Source organism: Scyliorhinus canicula, chromosome 20 (genome assembly GCF_902713615.1).
Source record: "Scyliorhinus canicula chromosome 20, sScyCan1.1, whole genome shotgun sequence".
Lineage (NCBI taxonomy): Eukaryota > Metazoa > Chordata > Chondrichthyes > Carcharhiniformes > Scyliorhinidae > Scyliorhinus > Scyliorhinus canicula.
The window spans coordinates 5,929,936-5,953,788 of record NC_052165.1 but is presented as its reverse complement, the minus strand read 5'-3'; the positions used below and the strand labels follow the sequence as shown (position 1 = coordinate 5,953,788).

The 23,853-nt window shown below is 47.0% G+C and overlaps 1 protein-coding gene across 4 annotated transcripts in view; it reads right to left on the bottom strand.

The window, feature by feature from the left end:
- The window catches only part of si:dkey-97m3.1 (fatty acyl-CoA reductase 1), a 242,214-nt gene that overhangs the window by 43,361 nt on the left and 175,000 nt on the right, over positions 1-23,853 (bottom strand). For 3 of the 4 annotated variants that reach the window (XM_038780543.1, XM_038780545.1, XM_038780544.1), the window contains exons 5-7: positions 20,022-20,199; positions 8,564-8,608; positions 712-830 (exon numbers count right to left, since the gene is read on the bottom strand). In XM_038780543.1, coding sequence (XP_038636471.1) covers positions 712-830; positions 8,564-8,608; positions 20,022-20,199 — 342 coding nt within the window. The remainder of the gene's footprint in view (positions 1-711; positions 831-8,563; positions 8,609-20,021; positions 20,200-23,853) is intronic. The other variant, XM_038780546.1, reaches the window with a different exon arrangement.

The window sequence follows — 23,853 nt, the reverse complement described above, 5'->3', positions numbered from 1 at the left end:
CCCCATGTTCACCCCATCTCCAGGTCCAATGATCTCCCTTGCCCACTAACCCCACTTCCGCTGAATTGGGGTACTTGACACTGACTCTACAGGTGGGACAGCACGCGGCCCAGCTGACCCAACATCGGCCTCCGTGGGACAACATCTGGTGACTGAAATTCCGGAATAAATTAACATTCTTCCTCCACGTGTACAGTTGCAGTTAAAAAATAGTGGGCAATATGCCTGCCACACATGGGTAACCATGGCTGAACTGTCCATTTTAATTGAAAATAACAGGCAGGTGGGGAAGATGTGCTATTTGTCACTAGTTTTAAACTAAAATGGTTCTGTTAAAGCATTTACAATTTTAGGGCAGATGGCAATTTTCTTGGCAGACATTGAAAAATGGCAACCTCCGATTAGCGTCCCCCATTTCTACTTGTCTTTACTAAACTGGGTTCAGCGTTCCCAAGTGGAGAATGCCAAACTGACGTCAGTGTTTGCAAGCGACAGGGTGGCTTCTTCCTGTGGACATGAAACCAGGGACAGTCGAAGTTGTTCAAACTCAGTGAAGCAAAAGCAATTCTTGCCTTTATTCTTTTGTCTGAAATGGAACAGTTGATGGGGCAATTGACACTGGCAAAATCAGATACAAAAAAGGTACTGGTTGCCCGAGGGAAATCCATGTTATGAGTACAAGACACGGTGTGGAGCACACAGATCTCTCACCTGTGAGTGGCTGTGTACCAGCCTGCAGCGAGTGTGAGATTAACCACAACATCAACAGGGATCAAATCAGCCACCGCGTCGTTAGTGGCTCTCATCGTGCGCAGGATCCCTTTGCCTGCCTGCATGACAATGGAATAACATAATAAAAACATGACACACGTATGAAACCATTTGATAAATTGCCCTTCCTTTTCAGCCCAATCCCAAATGTCAACACTGGCCGTCCACTCTGCCACAGTTGTGTTCCCTGTCCTCTTGCCTCTCACTTTCCCTCAACCCTCTCTCCACCCTCCAACACTCAGGACTGTGAGACAGAAATGCGACCTGTCCACTCTCGGATGTGGGTGGAGAGGGGAGGGAGCTGGGCGCAGTGTCTAATCTCTGGGCCTGAATAGTGAGATCTTTGGGCGTCATTCCAAATGGAGCCAGTGAGGCCCACACGGCCAGAGGAAACCAAGATCACGCAAACGTTGTCAGCATTGCAGCAGCTTTTCTGCAGGCGAGAACCAGGATTGGGTGCGGGGGAGTTTGAGGGACCGGGGAGGAGATCACAAACTAGGCCAAGAGGGTCTGGGGTATCGGAGGTCAGACAGATGGGGGATTGTGAGATTGGAGGAACAAGAGGGTCTGGGGTATCGGAGGTCAGACAGATGGGCGATTGTGAAATTGGAGGACCGTTCCATGTGAGCAAATTTCAAAACAATTAGTCCAGTTTTCCTGAGCGACACCCCCCAACCTACCCACCTCTGGCACCAGCTGCCTCACAGCAAACCAATTTTGTTAGTGAGGACCTCAAATAAACATTCTACTGCTGGTTTCCATTAACAACGGGCATCAAAGCTGTTTCAGGCACGCGTACTGCACAATCATTTGTTTCCCCTTTCCCAGCATAGTCAAACGCCTGCATGTGTGTCAATGAGGTTCAGCTCAGTATCTTTACCACCAGCACTAGCCCCAGTGTTCTTGTGATACCAGCAGATTGTCTGCCTGAAGTGCATTCCAAATTAAGCGTCGCTTCGCAGCCTACAGTTCGACTCTGTGAGTTCTTGCCAGCAACAATGAACCTCTCGCTCCAACTCCAGCAGCCAGTCTCACCTGCCATTCAAACTCTATCTGGTGATGCAGACTTGTGCGCTCTGTGTCGACCAAAGCAAAACCTCACTCTGGTGTTATTGTTTCCACCTGTGAAGCGTTTCCTGCTGAATCAACCAACTTATCTCCACCAGCTCTAAAACCCTTAGCTCTGCCTCGACTTCAAGGGCTGATTTCTCAAATACCTTCATCGCCAACCCCCCCCCCACCTCAACTAATCCATTTAATCATCGATCCCGTTTTCCTCACGTTTCTGTCACTGTAAATAGATCTCAGAGGCTCCATCTTCCTCAAGAGCTGTGTCACGTATTCCTGCCTCTGTATAACACTGTGGGGTTCTATACCACCAATTCTGGAAATTGAAGTTGTTACTAGTTGGAGATAGATGTGTTGTTAGGTGAATTGGACATTCTGAATTCTCCCTCCGTGTACGCCGGAATGTGGCGACTGGGGGATTTTCACAGTAACTTCATTGCAGTGTAAGCCTACTTGTGACACTAATAAAGATTATTATTATAATTAGGCAAGAGAACCTCATGCTAAATTGGCATGAAATGAAGAATGAAAATCGCCTATTGTCACGAGTAGGCTTCAAATGAAGTTACTGTGAAAAGCCCCTAGTCGCCACATTCCGGCCCCTGTTCGGGGAGGCTGATACGGGAATTGAACCGTGCTGCTGGCCTGCCTGGGTCTGCTTTCAAAGCCAGCGATCTAGCCCTGTGCTAAACCAGCCCCTAAGCGTGATTGTCAATGGGTGATTGTTTTTAATGGAGCAGAATTTGAACACCAGAGTCACCTCACGGTGATAATGTGACATTATCTGCTAAGTCGGGATAATTTGGAAATAAAATAGTAGTGAGACAACTATCATAGGAACAATGGTAAAATATTCTCTGCTTACGCTGTAACAGGGAAGCAGGAGGGGAGCTATGTAATTAAACCTTGCCTCAAAGGCTTCTTTCCAATCCACCTGACCATTACTACTTTGAATATGTACAGCATCAATACAGAAAAGTCATCTGTACACACCAACTGAATTGCAGCACTCTGTGAGCAATATGAGCAAATATGAGCAAAGAGAGAGGCTCCGACTCATTCCTCAGTCCTTTCTCCAGCACTGTACCCAGAGACAGATTTGTTTTTTGAATTCCCAAATTTGCCGCCCTGGGGAAGTGCCGTTATAAATATTTATTTGGACTGGAATTTAATTGCAAGTTTTAGCTGATAGGGCCGCACTCTAGTAGCCAATTTAGAACATTGAACTGTTACTTGTTTTGTGTACCATATGGTTTGTGATTTCAGTGAATCGTTTTCTGTTTATTGTATCCAGCAATATCCAATCTAATGTGGGCCAGGCTCCTGTACTCTGTTCCAATGTGCCACTATAACACTAATCATTCTAAACACCTCAGAAGAACATCACTACATTACCAGTGTGATGTTTAATTTCCAACACCGTATGCGCTGTGTCCCCTATGAACAGTACTGCCAATTTCTATTAGGTACGGACGGTTTGTGAGGTGGACCTACACTTACATGGAAATAGATTGGTTCTGATCCCACAGAGCTTCGGACTTTAGTGGCAACCGTATTGTGATTTTCACCCCCGTCGGTTTGACCCTAATGAGCTCTGCCTTGGCCACCCCTTAACTGCACAACTTGCATTAATATAGCACCTGGAACCCAATAAAAAGTCCCAAGTTGCTTTATACCTTGACATCAAGTAACACAAGGGGCGACTGGACCAAATGCTTGATCGAAGAAGTGGGTTTTAAGGGAGCACCTTAAAGGAGGAAAGAGAGGTGGAAAGTCTTAGGGAGGTGGTTCTGGAGCCCAGGGCCTTGGCAGCCGAGGACATGGCCAGACATGGAGAAGCAATCAAAATTAGAAATTCTCTAATGTCAGAGACACGGAGAATTCCAGGGCCTCCAGGCTAAAGCAGGCCACAGAAACAGGGAGGAGGCCAGGGAAGGACTTGAAAACGGACAGAAGAGAATTTTTAAATCTTAAAGTCTTCAAATGTTAAAAATACCAGACATTAAACTCTGACCATTGATTTTGTATTAAAGGGATACTCCAGACTAAATGAGGGGAGCCATTAAATTAATGAAGGATTTTCTTTTGACATATTTAGAATGAGGTTTTGCCATGATTTCCTGAGTGGGATAGAACATAGAACATAGAACAGTACAGCACAGAACAGGCCCTTCGGCCCTCAATGTTGTGCCGAGCCATGATCACCCTACTCAAACCCACATATCCATCCTATACCCGTAACTCAACAACCCCACCCCCCTCCCCTTAACCTTACTTTTATTAGGACACTACGGGCAATTTAGCATGGCCCATCCACCTAACCCGCACATCTTTGGACTGTGGGAGGAAACCGGAGCACCCGGAGCAAACCCACGCACACAGGGGGAGGACGTGCAGACTCCACACAGACAGTGACCCAGCCGGGAATCGAACCTGGGACCCTGGAGCTGTGAAGTATTTATGCTAACCACCATGCTACCCTGCTGCCCCTAGTGATTTGCATTTGGAGTGTGAATTGTTGATTTTGTTGACTTAATCTCAATAACTTGGTCTCGTACACAGGATGGGGGGTTTTCTTTAACATGCCCCTATAAAGTTAGGATTGGACTTCCACTTGCTGCCCCAATGCCTGTAAGTACTGCGGTTGGCCAGGGCCGGTGCATTAGACCATAAGACATAGGAGCAGAATTAGGCCACTCGGCCCATCGAGTCATCTCCGCCATTCAATCATGGCTGATATTTTTCTCATGCCCATTCTCCTGCCTTCTCCGCATAGCCCCTGATCCCCATATTAATCAAGAACCTGTCTATCTCTGTCTTGAATCACTGAGTGATTTGGTGCAGCAGTTGAAGAGGCAGGCGGTCACTCAAGGGGGAAATGGAGCCCTGAAGAAATGTTTACTAAGTCCTGCAAAGGCAAGTGCTCGAGGCCAAATTGGAGACACGACCACTTCTAGGTTGTCCATCTCCATCCTGATACTTTTGTACTTTCCAGCCCACTATAGGGACGGCAGCCAGAGTGTTCCTGGCAGTGACTGGGATTGGCGGTCAGGGTAGATTGAAGAGAGGTGGGCCAATGGCCAAGGTTCTTTTCTGGGGGCATTTACACGAGGCAGAGAAGCGGCCAAAGTCCAAGCGAAGTTTAGAATATTTAGAACAGTACAGCACAGAACAGGCCCTTCGGCCCTCGATGTTGTGCCGGGGAATGATCACCCCACTTAAACCCACGTAACCCGTATACCCATAACCCATAACCCAACAATCCCCCCATTAACCTTACACTACGGGCAATTTAGCATGGCCAATCCACCTAACCCGCACATCTTTGGACTGTGGGAGGAAACCGGAGCACCCGGAGGAAACCCACGCACACACGGGGAGGACGTACAGACTCCACACAGACAGTGACCCAGCCGGGAATCGAACCTGGGACCCTGGAGCTGTGAAGCATTGATGCTAACCACCATGCTACCATGAGGCCTATTAGTTGTGGGGGGAGAATGAAAATAAGGTTGGGGTGAGGAGCTCGCATTTTATTTGTTTCAGTTGTGATGTGGAGAGGCTGGCGTTGGACTGGGGTGAGCACAGTAAGAGGTCTTACAACACCAGGTTAAAGTCCAACAGGTTTATTTGGAATCACTAGCTTTCAGAGCGTAGCTCCTTCAACATGTGAGTCCATTTTTTTCAGTTGCTACACCACTCAATTTGGTGTACAATAGCAGAGGAACGTCCAAGGCTGATATTTCTTGTGAAGCCATGGTGGTAAAAGAAGAAAGCAAAGCTTTTAAGGGTCTTGGCAAGACTCTCGAGGTTGGCTGCTTTGCGCTTTTTTCCACATTTTTCTTACATTTGATAATTTAACAATATTTCACTTGCAGCTTTATCCATGACCAGAGCCTGTATCCCAGCAACCCACAATCTAAACATTCCTCATTGGTCAGGAGTCCTCCATTGGAAAGTAAAATTGGAATTGGTAACAAATTCTGAGGGACAGTAGAAATGATCGTAAAGAGAGGGGCACAGATTAACCTAGTCTGTCAGCACGGATTTGTCAAAGGAAGCTCCTCCCGTCTGAATAACTTGATTGTTTTTTGTTCAGGAGGTAACAAGGTATGCCGATGGTAGCATGTTTCAGGTGGTCAGCGTGGATTTTTAGGGAGATTTTGACAAGGCCCTACACGGCAGACTGGCCAAAAGCCAATGGGACTCAAAGAAAAGTGGCAGGTTTGACCCAGAATTGGGTAAGTGGCAGGGAGGAAAGGTAAAGGTCGAAGGGTATTTTAGTGAGTGGAAGGTTGTCTCCAGTGCAGTTTGGCAGGGTTCAGTACTTGCTTCCACATAAAGAACATAAGAACATAAGAACTAGGAGCAGGAGTCGGCCATCTGGCCCCTCGAGCCTGCTCCGCCATTCAATGAGATCATGACTGATCTTTTGCGGACTCAGCTCCACTTTCCGGCCTGAACACCATAACCCTTAATCCCTTTATTCTTCAAAAAACTATCTATCTTTATCTTAAAAACATTTAATGACGGAGCCTCAACTGCTTCACTGGGCAAGGAATTCCATAGATTCACAACCCTTTGGGTGAAGAAGTTCCTCCTAAACTCAATCCTAAATTTACTTCCCCTTATTTTGAGGCTATGCCCCCTAGTTCTGCTTTCACCCGCCAATGGAAACAACCTGCCCGCATCTATACTATCTATTCCCTTCATAATTTTATATGTTTCTATAAGATCCCCCCTCATCCTTCTAAATTCCAACGAGTACAGTCCCAGTCTACTCAACCTCTCCTCATAATCCAACCTCTTCAGCTCTGGGATTAACCGAGTGAATCTCCTCTGCACACCCTCCAGCACCAGTACGTCCTTTCTCAGGTAAGGAGACCAAAACTGAACACAATACTCCAGGTGTGGCCTCTCTAACACCTTATACAATTGCATGGTACAGAACAATTACCTAGACTCATCCATTGGGGAAACGATGAGGAGGTTTGCAGATGGTACAAACATTGGGCACCTTGTTGGCAGCAAAGTAGAAACTGGAAATTGCAGGAAGCTATGAATGGGCTCCTCAGGTGGACAGAATAATGGCAAATGGAAAGATTCCAGAGAAATGTGACCCAATGCATTTGAAAATGAAGTGAAATGAAAATCGCTTATTGTCACGAGTAGGCCTCAAATGAAGTTACTGTGAAAAGCCCCTTGTCGCCACATTCCGGCCCCTATTCGGGGAGGCTGTTACGGGAATCGAACCATGCTGCTGGCCTGTTTGGTCTGCTTTCAAAGCCAGCGATTTAGCCCAGTGTGCTAAACAGCATTTGGGGAGAGCAAAGAAGGAGAAAGGGAATGCACAAAATATGGTCGGATGCTGAAGGGTGTGGAGCAAACGAGGGGCCTTGGAGTACATATCCTCAGATTCATGAAGGCATCAGGACAGCTAAATGAGATGTGAAGAAGACAGACAGGATATTTGCCTTTATTTAGCTGAGGCAGAGAATACAAGACCAGGAAGTTATTTTAAAACTGTATAAAACACATGTGAGGCCACAGTTTGAGTACAACATATAGTTCTGGTCACCACAGTATAGCAAGGATGTGATCAAACTGGAGAGGGTACAGTAGAACTTTGGGAAGATGTTTCTAGGACTGCAAAAAATTACCAATAACGGAAGATTGGAGCAGAAGGGGCTTAGCAGCAGCTTAATTAATAATAATAATCTTTATTATTGTCACACGTAGACTCACGTTAACACTGCAATGAAGTTATTGTGAAAACCTCTAGTCGCCACACTCCAGCGCCTGTTCGGGTACAAAGAGGGAGAATTCAGAATGTCCAAGTTGCCTAATAGACTTTCAGGACTTGTGGGAGGAAACCGGAGCACACGGAGGAAACCCACGCAGACACGGGGAGAACGTGCAGACTCCGCACAGACAGTGACCCAAGGCGGGAATCGAACCTGGGACCCTGGCACTGTGAAGCAACTGTGCTAACCCCTGCGCTGCCGTGCCACCCATTTTAATTGAGGTGCACGAAATGATGAGTAGCCCAGAGAATGTGGTTAAGTAGAATTAATTCCCCTTTTTAGAGAGGTCAATAACCGGGGGCATGGATTTAAAGTAACGGTAGAATTATTGAGGGGCGCTGTTTTCCCACAGAGAATGGTAGTGGTCTGGAATTCACTGCCTGAAGGGATAGTTGAGGCAGAAACCCTCATTGCATTTAAAGTTTTTCAGGTATGAGCTCGAAGTGGGTCAAGCTCTAGAAAGTGGGATTAGATTGGAAGTATCTCGGGAAGGTGGGGAATGTTAGGAAAGTGGGATGGAGCATTTCCAACCCGTTGCTTCATTTTCTGGATGCTCAGCTGATGTGACACTCATGGGCAGGGTGGCAGCCATCTCCTCTCAAAATCAATCAAACAGAAAGGTGTTGCAGACAGGTTGAAGGTGTTGCCACGTTGCTGACACGTAGCGAGTCTTACTGTCCCGGGGGACAGGTCTGTGCTGGGATTTCCCGGGCACATGATACAACAGGGACAATCCCAAGAATAGACAGGTGAAGGTGCACATTGGGAGCACTGCTCCTGTCTCGCACTTTGGCCACGGGGGGGATGGGAGTGGGCAGGGAACTCAGCCCCGCTTCAAATGTCACCAGTAAATTCAATAACTTTTAAGAAAGATTTATTTACTCAGAATAAAATGACAAGTAAAAAGATCATTTACATACAGCAATGAAAAGCCCACTTGGTCCATTGAAATTGTCGATCCAACCCTATTTAATTAAAAAAAAAAATCACAAGTTAATTTTTGGAATTCAGGACTTTCCAGTCTGCAGTTCAATTTACATGGTCGGTAAGGAGTTCTTTGCAGAAAGGTTTTCACACTTAATGTCAGTAATAGAAAGTCAGACTATACTCTTTCCAAAGTTAAGACAGGGGGCTGAGAATAATTTGAATCTGTTGTTACTGGTCTACTCTCTGATCATAATCATGTAACCATACAGCTGTTGTCTGGTGTGTTCTGGGCCTGGATGAGGGATGGAGCGCATTGTGCGTATAATTCCCGCTCAGTGCTGGGGACCTTCTGAATATTCTTTTGTTTCCTTTTATTGTGATGGGCATGTTGTACCCCTGAGTTGTATCTCTGTGATATATCTCTGTGTTGTATCTGTGTTGTGCCTTGTGTTGTATCTCTGTGTTGTATTGCTTTGTTGTATCTGTTTTGTATCTCTGTGTTGTATTTATGTGTTGTATCTGTGTTGTGCCTTGTGTTGTATCTCTGTGTTGTATTGCTTTGTTGTATCTGTTTTGTATCTCTGTGTTGTATCTCTGTGTTGTATCTCTGTGTTGTATTTATGTGTTGTATCTGTGTTGCATCTCTATGATGTATCTCTGATGTATCTCTGTTGTAGCTCTATGATGTATCCCCATGATGCATCTCTGTGTTGTATTGCTTTGCTGTACCTCTGTTGTATCTCTGTGTTGTACTTCTATGATGTATCTCTGTGATGTATCTCTGTGTTGTATCTCTGTGTTGTACTTCAATGATGTATCTTTGTGATGTATCTCTGTGTTGTATCTCTGTGTTGTATCTCTCTGATGTATCTCTCTGATGTATCTCTGTGTTGTATCTCTGTGTTGTATCTCTCTGATGTATATCTCTGATGTATCTCTGTGTTGTATCTCTGTGTTGTATCTCTCTGATGTATCTCTTATGTATCTCTATGTTGTATCTCTCTGATGTATCTCTGTGTTGTGTTGGGCAGCACGGTAGCACAGTGGATAGCATTGTGGCTTCACAGCACCAGGGTCCCAGGTTCGATTCCCCACTGGGTCATTGTCTATGCGGAGTCTGCACGTTCTCCCCGTGTCTGCATGGGTTTCCTCCGGGTGCTCCGGTTTCCTCCCACAGTCCAAAGATGTGCAGGTTAGGTGGTTTGGCCATGCTAAATTGTCCTTAGTATCCAAAACATTTAGGAGGGGTTATGGGGTTCGGGTGGAAGTGAGGGCGTAAGTGGGTTGGTGCAGACTCAATGGGCCGAATGGCCTCCTTCTGCACTGTATGTTCTATGTCTCTGTGTTGTATCTCCATGATGTATCGCTGTGTTGTATCTTGGATTGGATTTGTTTATTGTCACGTGTACCGAGGTGGAGTGAAAAGTATTTTTCTGCGAGCAGCTCAACAGATCATTAAGTACTTGAAATGAAAAGGAAATAAAAGAAAATACATAATAGGGCAACACAAGGTACACAATGTAACTACATAAGCACCGGCATCGGCTGAAACATGTTAGTCAGGTCAGTCCATAAGAGGGTCATTTAGGAGTCTGATAACAGTGGGGAAGAAGCTGTTTTTGAGTCTGTTTGTGTGTGTTCTCAGTCTTCTGTATCTCCTGCCCGATGGAAGAAGTTGGAAGAGTGAGTAAGCCGGGTGGGAGGGGTCTTTGATTATGCTGCCTGCTTTCCCCAGGCAGCGGGAGGCGTAGATGGAGTCAATGGATGGGAGGCAGGTTCGTGTGATGGACTGGGCGGTGCTCACGACTCTCTGAAGCTTCTTGCGGTCCTGGGCCGAGCAGTTCCCATACCAGGCTGTGATGCAGCCCGAGAGGATGCTCTCTATAGTGCATCTGTAAAAGTTGGTAAGGGTTAATGTGGACATGCCTAATTCCCTTAGTTTCCTGAGGAAGTATAAGCGCTGTTGTGCTTTCTTGGTGATAGCGTCGACCTGGGTGGACCAGGACAGATTTTTGGAGATGTGCACCCCTAGGAATTTGAAACTGCTCACCATCTCTACCTCGGCTCCGTTGATGCTGACAGGGGTGTGTACAGTACTTTGCTTCCTGAAGTCAGTGACCAGTTCTTTAGTTTTGCTGGCATTGAGGGAGAGATTGTTGTCGCTACACCACTCCATTAAGTTCTCTATCTCCCTCCTGTATTCTGACTCATCGTTATTCGAGATCCGGCCCACTATGGTTGTATCGTCAGCAAACTTGTAGATGGAGTTGGAACCAAGTTTTGCCACGCAGTTGTGTGTGTACAGGGAGTAGAGTAGGGGGCTAAGTATGCAGCCTTGCGGGGCACCGGTATTGAGGACTATTGTGGAGGAGGTGTTGGTGTTCATTCTTACTGATTGTGGTCTGTTGGTCAGAAAATCGAGGATCCAGTTGCAGAGTGGAGAGCCAAGTCCTAGGTTTTGGAGCTTTGATATGAGCTTGGCTGGGATTATGGTGTTGAAGGCGGATCTGTAGTCAATAAATAGGAGTCTGAAGTGGGAGTCCTTGTTTTCGAGATGCTCTAGGGATGAGTGTAGGGCCAGGGAAATGGCGTCTGATGTGGACCGGTTGCAACGGTATGCGAATTGCAGTGGATCAAGGCTTTCTGGGAGTATGGAGGTGATGCGCTTCATGATCAACCTCTCGAAGCACTTCATTACGACTGAAGTCAGGGCCACCGGACGATAGTCATTGAGGCACGTTGTCTGGTTATCTGTGTTGCATCACTATGATGTATCTCTGATGTATCTCTGTTGTATCTCTATGATGTATCTCTACGATGTATCTCTGTGTTGTATCTCTGAAGTATTGATTTGTTGTATCTCTGTTATATCGCTTTGTTCTATCTCTGTGTTGTATCTCTAAGGTGTATATCTTTGTTATATCTTTGTGTTGAATCAGTGTGTTGTATCTCTGTGATGAATCTCTGTGTTGTATATCTATGATGTATCTCTGTGTTGTATTTCTGTTGCATCTCTATGACGTATCTCGGTGTTGTGTCTCCATGATATATCTCTGCGTTGTATCTCCATGATGCATCTCCGTGATGTATCTCTATGATGTATCTATGATGTATCTCTGTGTTGTTTTTACGTGGTGTATCTCTGTGTTGTATCTCTGTATTGGATTGGATTGGATTTGTTTATTGTCACATGTATGGAGGTACAGTGAAAGGTATTGTTCTGTGTTCAGTTCAGACAGATCATTCCATACATGAAAACAAAATACATAATAGGGCAAACATAAAATACATAATGTAAATTCATAGACAGGGGCATTGTGTAAAGCAGACAGAAGTGTAGTACTACTCAGTAGAGAAGATGTGTAAAGAGATCAGATCAGTCCATAAGAGGGTTGTTTAGGAGTCCGGTAACAGCGGGGAAGAAGCTGTTTTTGAATCTGTTAGTGCGCGTTCTCAGACTTTTGTATCTCCTGCCTGATGAAAAAGTTAGAAAAGAGAATAAGCTGGGTGGGAGGGTCTTTGATTATGCTGCCTGCTTTTCTAAGGCAGCAGGAGGTGTAGACAGAGTCAATGGATGGGAGGCGGGTTCACGTGATGGACTAGGCAGTTTTCACGACTGATGTATCTGTGTTGTATCTCTGTGTTGTTGACTGTGTCCTACACTTTGATGTTTTGGGGTTTTTTTCTTTTGCTTTGTTACAATATTTTTTTTTAAATTAAAAATTCAATAAAAAGATTATTTTTAAAAAGGAATATGCCTGCATCAGGGGCTGGTTTGCACACTGGGCTAAATTGCTGGCTTTTAAAGCAGACCAAGGCAGGCCAGCAGCTTGGTTCAATTCCCGTACCAGCCTCCCCGAACAGGCGCTGGAATGTGGCGACTAGGGGCTTTTCACAGTAACTTAATTGAAGCCTACTCGTGACAATAAGCGATTTTCATTTCATTTCATCAGAAATGCACTGGGAGATTTCAGTTGGAATTCCCCTTTAGACAACCAATTATCAAAAATTTACAGCAAACTGATTCGGCAGATGTGATATTAATGGACAGAGGCTGGAGTCTGAAAAAGGATTTCAGTTTTTAACTGATTGAAAATACAGGACAATTTGGAAATGAGGTTTAGAAACATTAAAAAAGTTTGGAGATCCCATATAAATATTTATATTCCTCTTCATTCTTCAACATCCATCCATATCTCTTTCTAAGATGTCATAAAGATAAAGCTAAATCATTTTTTTCAATAAATTAGATTAGAGAGGAACAAGGTCTAGGATTGGGTCATTAGCGCTTCTGAGCAAACATATTTTGAGAAAGAATCTTTCAGTGATTGAAAATTGCACAACATTAAAGTCAGACCAAAGATTATTATTACACCATTTAACGATATAGCTCAGCAAACAAATTAGATACTTTGAGGTCACTTTCAGATAAGGTGTGTCTCATTCTATCTCAGAGAATACGTTGGCTGGAGCTGGTCAGGATTCAACAACCTCAACATTGAGAGAACAGAGGAAAGGGCTGCGTGTGCTTGGCCAGTCAACACAGGAGCTAATGTAGATTGTAGAAGGTTTAACTCCAAATATCAGCTTTCTTTTTAAAATCGTTCATGGGCGTCGCTGGCTGGTCTCGCATTTATTGCCCATCCCTGAAGGCATTTAAGAGTCAACCACATTGCTGTGGGTCTGTAGTCACATGTAGACCAGACCAGGTAACTCAACCTCCGTCGTTCCAGTGAGAACAAACCGAGTTTATTCAACCACTCCTCATAGCTAATGCCCTCCGTACCAGGCAACATCCTGATAAATCTCTTCTGCACCCTCTCTAAAGCCTCCACATCCTCCTGGTAGTAGGTAAGGACTAAAAGGCATTTGTGAACCAGATGGGTTTTTGCAACAATTGACAATGGTCATTATGGCCATCCAAATTTTTATTAAATTCAAATTTTACCATGTGCCGTGGTGGGATTTGAACCCGGGTCCCCAGAGCATTATTACCCTGTATCTCTGGATTGCAAGTCCAGTGACAATATCACTGACACCAATGACTCCCCTAACTTACTTGTCCCTTGTTGGGTATCCATTGTTAGTGTTGCAAAAGTCAAATAATGTTGCATTGGAGAAAGACAGTTCTGTGGTTCTGTGCATTTTACTTACATTCAACATCATAGATATCATAGAATTTACAGTGCAGAAGGAGGCCATTCGGCCCATCGAGTCTGCACTTGGTCTTGGAAAGAGCACCCTATCCAAGGTCAACACCTCCACCTTATCCCCATAACCCACTAACCCCACCCAACACTAAGGCCAATTTTGGACACTGAGGGCAATTTATCGTGGCCAATCCACCTAACCTGCACATCTTTGGACTGTGGGAGGAAACCGGAGCACCCGGAGGAAACCCACGCAGACACAGGGAGGATGTGCAGACTCCACACAGTGACCCAAGCCAGAATCGAACCTGGGACCCTGGAGCTGTGAAGCAATTGTGCTATCCACAATGCTACCGTGCTGCCCGCACGGTATCCAAGGTTACAATATTAGAAAGTGTGATCAGAGAGGAACACTCTTCTGTTAGGCCACTCTTGGAGTATCGTGTTCAATTCTGGTCGCCACACTACCAGGAGGATGTGGAGGCTTTAGAGAGGGTGCAGAAGAGATTTACCAGGATGTTGCCTGGTATGGAGGGCATTAGCTATGAGGAGTGGTTGAATAAACTCGGTTTGTTCTCACTGGAACGACGGAGGCTGAGGGGCGACCTGATAGAGGTCTACAAAATTATGAGGGGCATAGACAGAGTGGATAGTCTGAGGCCTTTTCTCAGGGTAGAGGGGTCAATTACTAGGGGACATAGGTTTAAGGTGTGATGGGCAAGGTTTAGAGGAGATGTACGAGGCACGTTTTTTACACAGAGGGTAGTGGGTGCCTGGAACTCGCTGCCGGAGGAGGTGGTGGAAGTAGGGACGATAGTGACATTTAAGGGGCATCTTGACAAATACATGAATAGGATGGGAATAGAGGGATACGGACCCCGGAAGTGTAGAAGATTTTAGTTTAGACGGGCTGCATAGTCGGCGCGGGCTTAGAGGGCTGAAGGGCCTGTTCCTGTGCTGTATTTTTCTTTGTTCTTTGTTCTTCTTTGTTCTAAAAGAAGGCTACCACCTTACATAATTTCAAACAATGATGGAGGTGGTGAGGGGGAGGCGGTGAGGGGGAGGGGGTGAGGGGGAGGGGGTGAGGGGGAGGCGGTGAGGGGGAGGCGGTGAGGGGGAGGGGGTGAGGGGGAGGCGGTGAGGGGGAGACGGTGAGGGAGAGACGGTGAGGGGGAGGCGGTGAGGGGGAGGCGGTGAGGGGGAGGAAGTGAGGGGGAGGAAGTGAGGGGGAGGCGGTGAGGGGCAGACGGTGAGGGGGAGGCGGTGAGGGGGAGGCGGCGAGGGGGAGGGGGTGAGGGGGAGGCGGTGAGGGGGAGTGGTGAGCAGGAGGCGGTGAGGGGGAGGCGGTGAGGGGGAGGGGGTGAGGGGGAGGGGGTGAGGGGGAGGGGGTGAGGGGGAGGTGGTGAGGGGGAGGCGGTGAGGGGGAGGCGATAAGTAAACTCAGTTTGTGCTAGCACTGAAGAGAGGGCAATGCTGCCGCCCTGCGGACCCAATCAGTTTTGTGATAAACTTGATGAAATGAGATCTCATGGAACAGATAAAGTGAAGATTATGCAAAGTGCTTCACTCAGACCTGAAAGCTCTGTTAAATCCCACCCACAGCGACTGACAGAAACGCAAAAGAAAAAGTCAAAATGTTGTGGCACCAAGCAGGAATTGTGTGGCACCAAGCAGTGTATTGGCCACCCAGAGGACACAGTCCAGCCGAGGTAATGCAGTTACCGTGCTCAGCAATGCAAGCCATTCAGGCATGTTCAAGAAGGCGGCTCACCACCACCTTCTCAAGGGCAATTAGGGGGTTGGCAATAAATGCTGGCCTAGTCACCGATGCCCACATATTGTGAATGAATAAAAAAAGATCAGAGGTAGGATCAGATATGGAATCAAACTTACAAACGAGAGTGAGAATCCTTTTTGCAGCACACTAAGAGATAATAAAAGTGTTTGCAATGGGTGTAGAGTTCCTTTGGGGGTACGCTGAAACTTGTAAAGGTTGAACGCCAGGAAAATGAATTGTAAGCTAAGCCATATATTAAATATAAAGGCCAATTATATGAAACTGCATCGTCAGAGGTGAGCCTTGTCCAACAGTAATGCACTTTGGGAAATTACAGGCCGTTACTCTGATCATCTACACTGTAACTACAAGTATTAACTGCAAATAAATTGGAAACCCAGTCCGTCACTGATCGTCTTTTGACATGTTTTATTTCCAACTATTTCCTTGAAGTCTGGATTCTGGCTGGCTCGCATTCCCCTCTCCTTTTCTCATTCTCTCCAAAACTCCTGGTCATTCCTTATCTCCAACTTCACTCCCTTCCTCTCATAATTTTAGAACCTTGCTTTTTTTTCTCTCTTTCTCATTCCTTACTTTCTATATCCTTGCCTCCATTCATTCGTCCCCTTCCTTTGTCCTTGTTTCCTTCATGTATTTCCCCTCATTCCATGGGCGGCATTCTCTGATCCTGGGGCTAAGTGTTGACGCCGTCGTAAATGGCCAGGCCGCCGTGGAGGCCCCCCCCGCAGGGTCGGATCCCCCTCCCCCCTGCAGCATGAACGCTGTGGTCTCGGCGGCAACACGAGAAAGGCGCCGGCAGGACACAGCCTAACTCGGCTGGCACTCAGCCCATGGCGCGGGGAGAATCGCCGGGGGGGGGGGCCGTTTGAGCCTGCGCCGATCCGACCACCCCGGCGGCAATGGCGCCGGTTCTCCAGTTGCGTGATTCCCCCCCCCGGCGATTCTCCGACCCAGCGCGGGGTGGGAGATTCTCGCCCCATGTCTCTCAGATTCTGATCTCCCCCTTCACGTTGTGAATATGTGACTAATTTATTGTCTCGAATAATAACACTCCTTCGATGCAGAAAACAGGAGTCGCCACAGGTGAATGTTTGCCCCCCCCCCCCCCCCCCCACTTGGTTATAGGGAAAGCTTCACATCTTCTGTTCTTCCTTGGTTCCATCCCTTGTTCCCAATCAGTTTACGGGCATTGTAGCCCACACATGCTACCCTGAGGTTCTGCTAGGATCACGCCACTCCGCCATTGCACTGAAAAAACAGGAACTCGGTAAGGCAGTGAGTCACATCCAAATATCCATGTGGGGCGGCAGGGTAGCACAGTGGTTAGCACTGTTGCTTCACAGCTCCAGGGTCCCAGGTTCGATTCCCGGCTTGGGTGACTGCCCGTGTGGATTCTGCACGTTCTCCCCGTGTATGTGTGGGTTTCCTCCCACAGTCCTAGGGTGTGCAGGTTAGGTGGATTGGCCACGCTAAATTGCCCTTAGTGTCCCAACGTTAGGTGGGATTACGGGGATAGGGTGCAGGTGTGGGCTTAAGTAGGGTGCTCTTTCCAAGGACCGGTGCAGACTCGATGGGCTGAATGGCCTCCTTCTGCACTGTAAATTCTATGATTCTGTGATCGTGCGGCAAATCAGCCACAGAAAATCTGCTCCATTTGACATGATGTCTGCTTCGTCTTCCGATGCTGTACTCAAAATCTATCCCTGTGCCAACAATGACCTTGTTGCTTCCTGTTTGCCTCTCTGCCAGTTTGAGATTACTTATTCATGCGTGGCCATGGTTTTAAAGAGCTATATGGTAATTACTCAAGCTGCTGATTGGCCATTCCTATATTGCAGCCATTAAATATTGAGCAGAGTTCAGAGAGGGTGAGGCCACTGAAGGAGCAGGAGCCGCCATGTGATGTACTTCAGACAGAAGGAAAAATTTTAAAATTAAAAATGTGTCAAAATGCAGGCAGCTGTGCAGTCACTACAAACACTGCAATTAGTTGGCTTCACGGCGTTGAACCAACAACTAGAGGGTAAATCTCTGTACTACAATAATGCAAGTGAAACCTAAGGAATAGACACCCATAACCCAGGTGTCAGAGATACAGCTGATGCATTTTCCGAGTTAGAGTCACTACCCCAACCATCCAAAGCAAAATAACAAGTTCGATCCAAAATCGGCTCAGAGGGATGTTTTTGTGACTGAATCCCTGTTTTCAGTGGGGTTAGTACTAAGATGCTTGCTTTGGACTTGAATGCAGTGGGCTGCATGGTAGCACTGTGGCTTCACAGCGCCAGGGTCCCAGGTTCGATACCCCGCTGGGTCGCTGTCTGTGCGGAGTCTGCACGTTCTCCCCGTGTCTGCGTGGGTTTCCTCCGGGTGCTCCAGTTTCCTCCCACAGTCCAAAGACGTGCAGGTTAGGTGGATTGGCCATGATAAATAGCCCTTAGTGTCGAAAAACATTAGGAGGGGTTATTGGGTTATGGGGATAGGGTGGAAATGAGTGCTTAAGTGGGTCGGTGCAGACTTAATGGGCCGAATGGCCTCCTGTACTGTATGTTGTATAATTAAGAATTCTGCAGACGATAGAAAAAATGAGCATGTGGTTGATAATGAAGAACAAAGCTGTCGACTGCAGGAAGATAAACTAGTGTGGAAGGTGGTATAGAGGCAAATGGAATTCAATCCGGTAAAGCCCTGCGTTCAGGGAAACATTTCAAGGTAAGGGAGCTGTGGTGACCTATCAAGACCTTGCTTGTAGGCCTGATTAGAATTGGCCATTTTAAATTAAAGAATTGGGCATTTTAAACAAGCCACAGTCACTCCAGCACACAGCCCCATGGGAATTCGAACTGGCCAAGTTCTAATACACTAGAGGTCAGACAAGCTGCCAAGACATGTCCGGACCTGCCCTGTCAATCGGCCATCAAGCGATAATCGATCCGATTGATATGCACCAGCCTATTGTTGCAAGCCCAGGCCGGGCCATACTCTCAGGTGCCTGGAGTTCCCGCCGGTACCTTATTTGGTAAAGGTACACGTGTGAATAATGCCACTGGAGATGGACATTTGGAGCCATGGTAAATTAAAGGTTAGGTGGGGTTACTGGGTTACAGGGATCGGGTGGGGAGTGGGTCTGGGTGCTCCTTCGGAGGGTCGTTGCAGGCTTGATGGGCTGAATGGCCTCCTTCTGCACTGTAGGGATTCTATAATCAATGAAAAGTGTAGAGGAACAGAGGGACTTCCTGGAAGGTGGCAGGACAAGTAGATATGTGGTCAAGATGGCATGTGGCACACTCGCCTTTATTGCTGAAGTAGAGAATATAGGGGTTGGAAGGTTATGTTGGATGTGTATAAAACACTAGATCCCAGTTGGAAGTTCTGTACCATGTTCTGTCCTGGTGACTGCGTTACAGGAAGGGTATGACTGCACTAGAGAAGGCACAGAGGAGATTCATGAAGTGGCTTCCAGAATTGAAAAAGGATAGTTAGAGGAAGATTGGATAGGCTAGGGTTGTTTCTTGGAAAGAAAGGAAGCTGAGGGGAGACCCAACTACAATGTATCAAACTATGATGGGTCAAGATAGAGTGGACAGGAAGCCCCCATTCCCCTTGGTTAAGGGATCCATAACCAGGGGGCATAGATATTGGGTGAGGGGCAAGAGGTTCAGAGAGGATTCAAGAGGAAATATTTTCGCCCAGAGAGTGGTGGGAATTTGGAAATTACTGACTGAAAGAGTGGTGGAGGGAGAAACCCACACAGCATTTGAAAAGGACTTGGATGTGGGCATGAAGTGTCGCAACTTGCAAGGTTTTGGACCAAGAGCTGGAAAGTGGGATTAGGCTGGATGGCTGCTTGATGGTTAGCATGGACATGATGGGCTGAATGGCCCTCCTTCCTAATGGTAAATTTTAATTAGTCTATCTCTACATACATTAACAGACCAGGTAAGTTTCAGTTTGATTGCGACACAACTCACGCTGTGATCACGGCCAAGAAACTAACTGTCAGATCATTTCGAGCTGTCACCAAGGAGAGAAAATCAGGCTCGACACAGCTTATTCCCACATTGCCTTCATTAACAACTCCAAAACTTTCCTCCTTCACACCAAACATTTCGTCTCAACAATTCTTGGCTGCCTAAGAGGTGCCAATCGACGAAGGTTTGAAGAGCGATCCCACAGAAGTGCCTTTACCCTCCCTCTCAGACCCTGTGCAAATAAAAATCTTTGTCTTGACAGAAAATCCCTGTCTCGCCTCAAGCAACAAAATAGCTTCTTCAACATCAGTACATCTGCTGATGTCGGCAGGGACTGGTTATGGATCAGTTCGAGTGTAGTAGAAGAATTTCTCATTTTAATGTAGCTCTTCTCTTGCTTCTAATTGGCTCCCTGCTCCGAGTCTATCTCGTGTAATAACAACCAAGACTTATACGTCATGTTTACTCAGCCATATTGAGCTGAAATAAAGTAGAATGATAAAATACTCTGCGCTAAAGTAAAATGACTTACTGGGAACGGCTCCTGCCAACTGGCTCCAACAATTGAGGGCCTGATAATGGCTATATTCAAATCCCCACTCTCTTGTTGCACCACGTACTCTGCCAGCGCCTTTGTGTAGGTGTACGTGTTTGGCCGGTCTCCGATCAGTTTGGGGGTGATGTCCTGAATCATACTGTCATCCATCCACCTGGGGAAAAAAAACAAGAGACTCCTTAAATAAATGAGGAATTGCTACAGAAAGTTGAGTGATGCAAGATAACAGGATTCCTTCGAATGATTAGGCTCCACAACAACTCGCTAATTAAACACAAGATGAACGAGGCACTTGCTGAATTTATTTATCCTCCTGGTGCTGGCGACAGCACATGCAACAGTTCAACCAGAAAAGGAACATTAGGAGACGTGGCAGAGATGACTTAAAGATCATCCTGACCTCTGGCGTAAGGACTAAAACAGTGAGTAAAACAGTTATCTCCAGTCAGGAGAATGTGACCAGTTCTTCATTCTCTGCAGTTAGAAATGCAAAGAACATCATTTGATGGATTTCAGACAAGCAAAAATATTGTGATTGTAACAAAGTTCAGTTGCCCTTCAGAGCTGAACAGATTAAGTAGCCTTGGTGAGTGGCTGAAGTGCTTCTTGGCGATGGTGCATAGGGCTAACACTGTGTCGATGGTGGTGATTGGATGATTGGAGATAACCATTTCCTGGCACTTGAGTGGTGTGAATGTTACTTGGCACTTATCAGCCCAAGCCTGGACATTGCCCAGGTCTTGCTGCATTTGGACACGGACTGCTTCAGTGTCTGAGGAGATAGAAAAGGTGCTGAACATTGTGCAATGATCAGTGAACATTCCCACTTCCCACCTTATGATGGAAGGAAGGTCATTGATGAAGCTGCAGATGGTTGGGCCGAGGTCACTACCCTGGAGGAACTCAACTTCAATAATGTCCCACTTTGTGATCTTTACCTCAACGACGGCCTTAATGCCTTATATTGAAGATCATTTTATTGGATTACTTCTCCAGCAAGCTTCCTAGCATTATTAACACAAGCTCTCAAATGCCAGGTTCAATTACAGAAAAAAACTCCTCAAAACAAGTTTAAGGAGTTTAAATCTCCTTAAAACAAAGTTCTTCAGAGGCTAAATTGGATAGTCCTTGAAATGGGACACATGGATCACGTGAAATGAAATGAAAATCACTTATTGTCACAAGTCGGCTTCAAATGAAGTTACTGTGAAAAGCCCCTAGTCGCCACATTCCGGCGCCTGTTTGGGGAGGCTGGTACGGGAATTGAACACGCGCTGCTGGCCTGCCGTGGTCTGCTTTAAAAGCCAGCGATTTAGCCCAGTGTGCTAAACCATTGTATGAATGACACATGGTGCTGTGGCCAATGGCAGCCGTCTAGCCCTGAGGCCCTGGATGCAATGCTGTAAGAAGTTTGATGATCCCACACAAGGGATGAAGGTCACCGAAAGCATCTTCACGGAACATATTCCACCAAGCTCATCGCCAGCCTCACATATTGCGGCGTCCGACCCACCCCCTCACTCACTTCCCAAACAATTTCCTTCAAACATGGCTGATAACTCACACTGATAGTCTAACCTCCAACACTTTGTACTGCTGCAAGCTGCACTTTCACACCTCGCGCACAAGGCCAGCTATTCAACAGTGGCAGGCACATCACACACCACACTCACTGGTAACACTTCCCTCTCTATTGCAGGACAGGATGGTCCACAAGAGGCAGCATCAGCAGCTAACCAGCAGGATGTGGTGGGGAGCAGGCAAGGTTATTCATGCCCATGGGGTAGACGACACTGGATGTCACTGTGCGACCATCACTGTGGCAGTGGCCAGCAGCGAGGTTCAAACCACTGAGAATGATGATGTGCTCCTGCCTAATTCACCTTCTCACAACCCACTGCTCTCTCCTCCTGAAATCTGTTTCATTTACAATCTTGGAACCACATGTTTTTTGTAAAAAAACATCGGCAACTTCCCCCCAGTTTGAATGGAACATGGGAGGGCACCCCCCATGCACCACAACATCCACATTGGGCAACCCCAGCCTAATCACGCACACACAATAATGCCAGTTGGCACCACCAACCTGGCAGTGCCTTTGCCAGCTGGCATTGCCATGGTTCCCAGCTGGCACTGCCAGAGTACCCAGGCAGCAGTGCCAGGGCACCACCCTGCTCAAAGGGCACGCAGCTGGGGGCCTCCTATCCCCTTGAGAGACCCCCACCAGTGTCATTCCGTCTGGTCCATGTGGGGGCCAGTACCAAACAGCGCTTGCCTGAGGTCCCTAAAGTGAAGGGATTGAATCCCAAAGCCTCAGGTACCTCGGGAACCTGCTCATTAGAGTCAGGCTTACTGCCTGGCTCTAATATGCAGATTTGCTAAAAATGTGATCCCGTCCATTTTGGGCAGCGTCTCGTGAGATTGCGTTGAATCCCGCGAGGTGTTGCGAGTCGGGTAGATCCCCGGAAGCGGAGTCGCCCGGCTTTCACCGGCCACGCTGCGCCGCGGTGAGATGCTGGCACAGCGTGGACGGAAGATCGACCTTCAATCTGATACACACTGCCCTCAGCTCGGACACCAAAATATCTCAGAGTTACAGCACGTGGTGAGTTACAGGGTATGAGTGGCCTGTAGCCGGACAAGGAGGAAAGGACATTGCATCAGCCATCTCACCAGAGGGTGAGGTTGCATGCCAGCCCTGTTGCAAAGGATTTGATGGAACAGTGTACAGAAACAAGCCAGCGGGGATCACACACAAGTGGTTGGAGCACTAGCACACCTACCCTGCTGTCACTGCCAAAGGGCAGGCTGGGGTCCGGCTCCAACTTGGCAAAGGGTTTGGCACAGAGCGTTGAGCCTCTACTTTCCTGTGTGGATTTAGTGGCCAGCACCATGATGACACTGGTGGCAGAGTGAGGTAACGGTGGACGGTGGATGCCGAAGTTTCCAATGCAGCACAAACAGGAACCACTCACTATCTCAGTGCAAAGGTTCAGGTTCACACTGAACCTGAACCTGCCATTGTGACATTACGGGAATGTTCAGAATACAAAGGGTTAATGTCATATCATAATTAGCCACACGATGGAGCTAGATGCAGGACTATATAATGCAGTGACTGACAGACTTCTGGGAGAGAGTTGGAGGAGAGCAAGAGAGAGCAGAGATAGGGAGGGCAGTACAGTTATAGATAGAGAGAGAGACTAGTGTTAGTAGATTGTAGATTACTAGAATATTGTGTACTATAGGAGTAAGTGGTCGGGCTTTAATAAGTAGTGTAATAAATGTTAGCTTTGTTAATGACCTTAGCTTCTGTGATCTTTGTGAACACCAAGACATCCATCCCAATAACAGAATCACAAAGAACACCACAGCCATCATTGCCTCTGGATATCATTGTTCAAAGCAGCTTAATCACAGCATTTCAGTAATGTGGGCTCCAACAGATTACCTGGATTGACCACCTCTGCCAGTGAATGTGCCAATCTGCTGTCCTCTCTCTTGGTATAACAGCCGCCATCTTCCCACCACTGCCACCCACGTGTGCCTCCGCCACCGCCTGTCAGCCAGCCCAGTACGATGCCACCTTTGCCGGGCATTCTAAACTCAGAGCTGCTCAAGGACATCCTGCAAGGCCATCTGCAGCCTCCTCCGGTGAAAGTCACCAGCCTTCCAGTCACAGCCTGAGATAGCAGCGTGTAGGAGCCCTCAATCAGGGGAAGGCGCCGCAGCACAGGCACTAAGGAATGCCCAGAACTATGGGCATTTATTGGGGTGAAGTCCCAGTCGGGGCACCTACCCGCTGGCC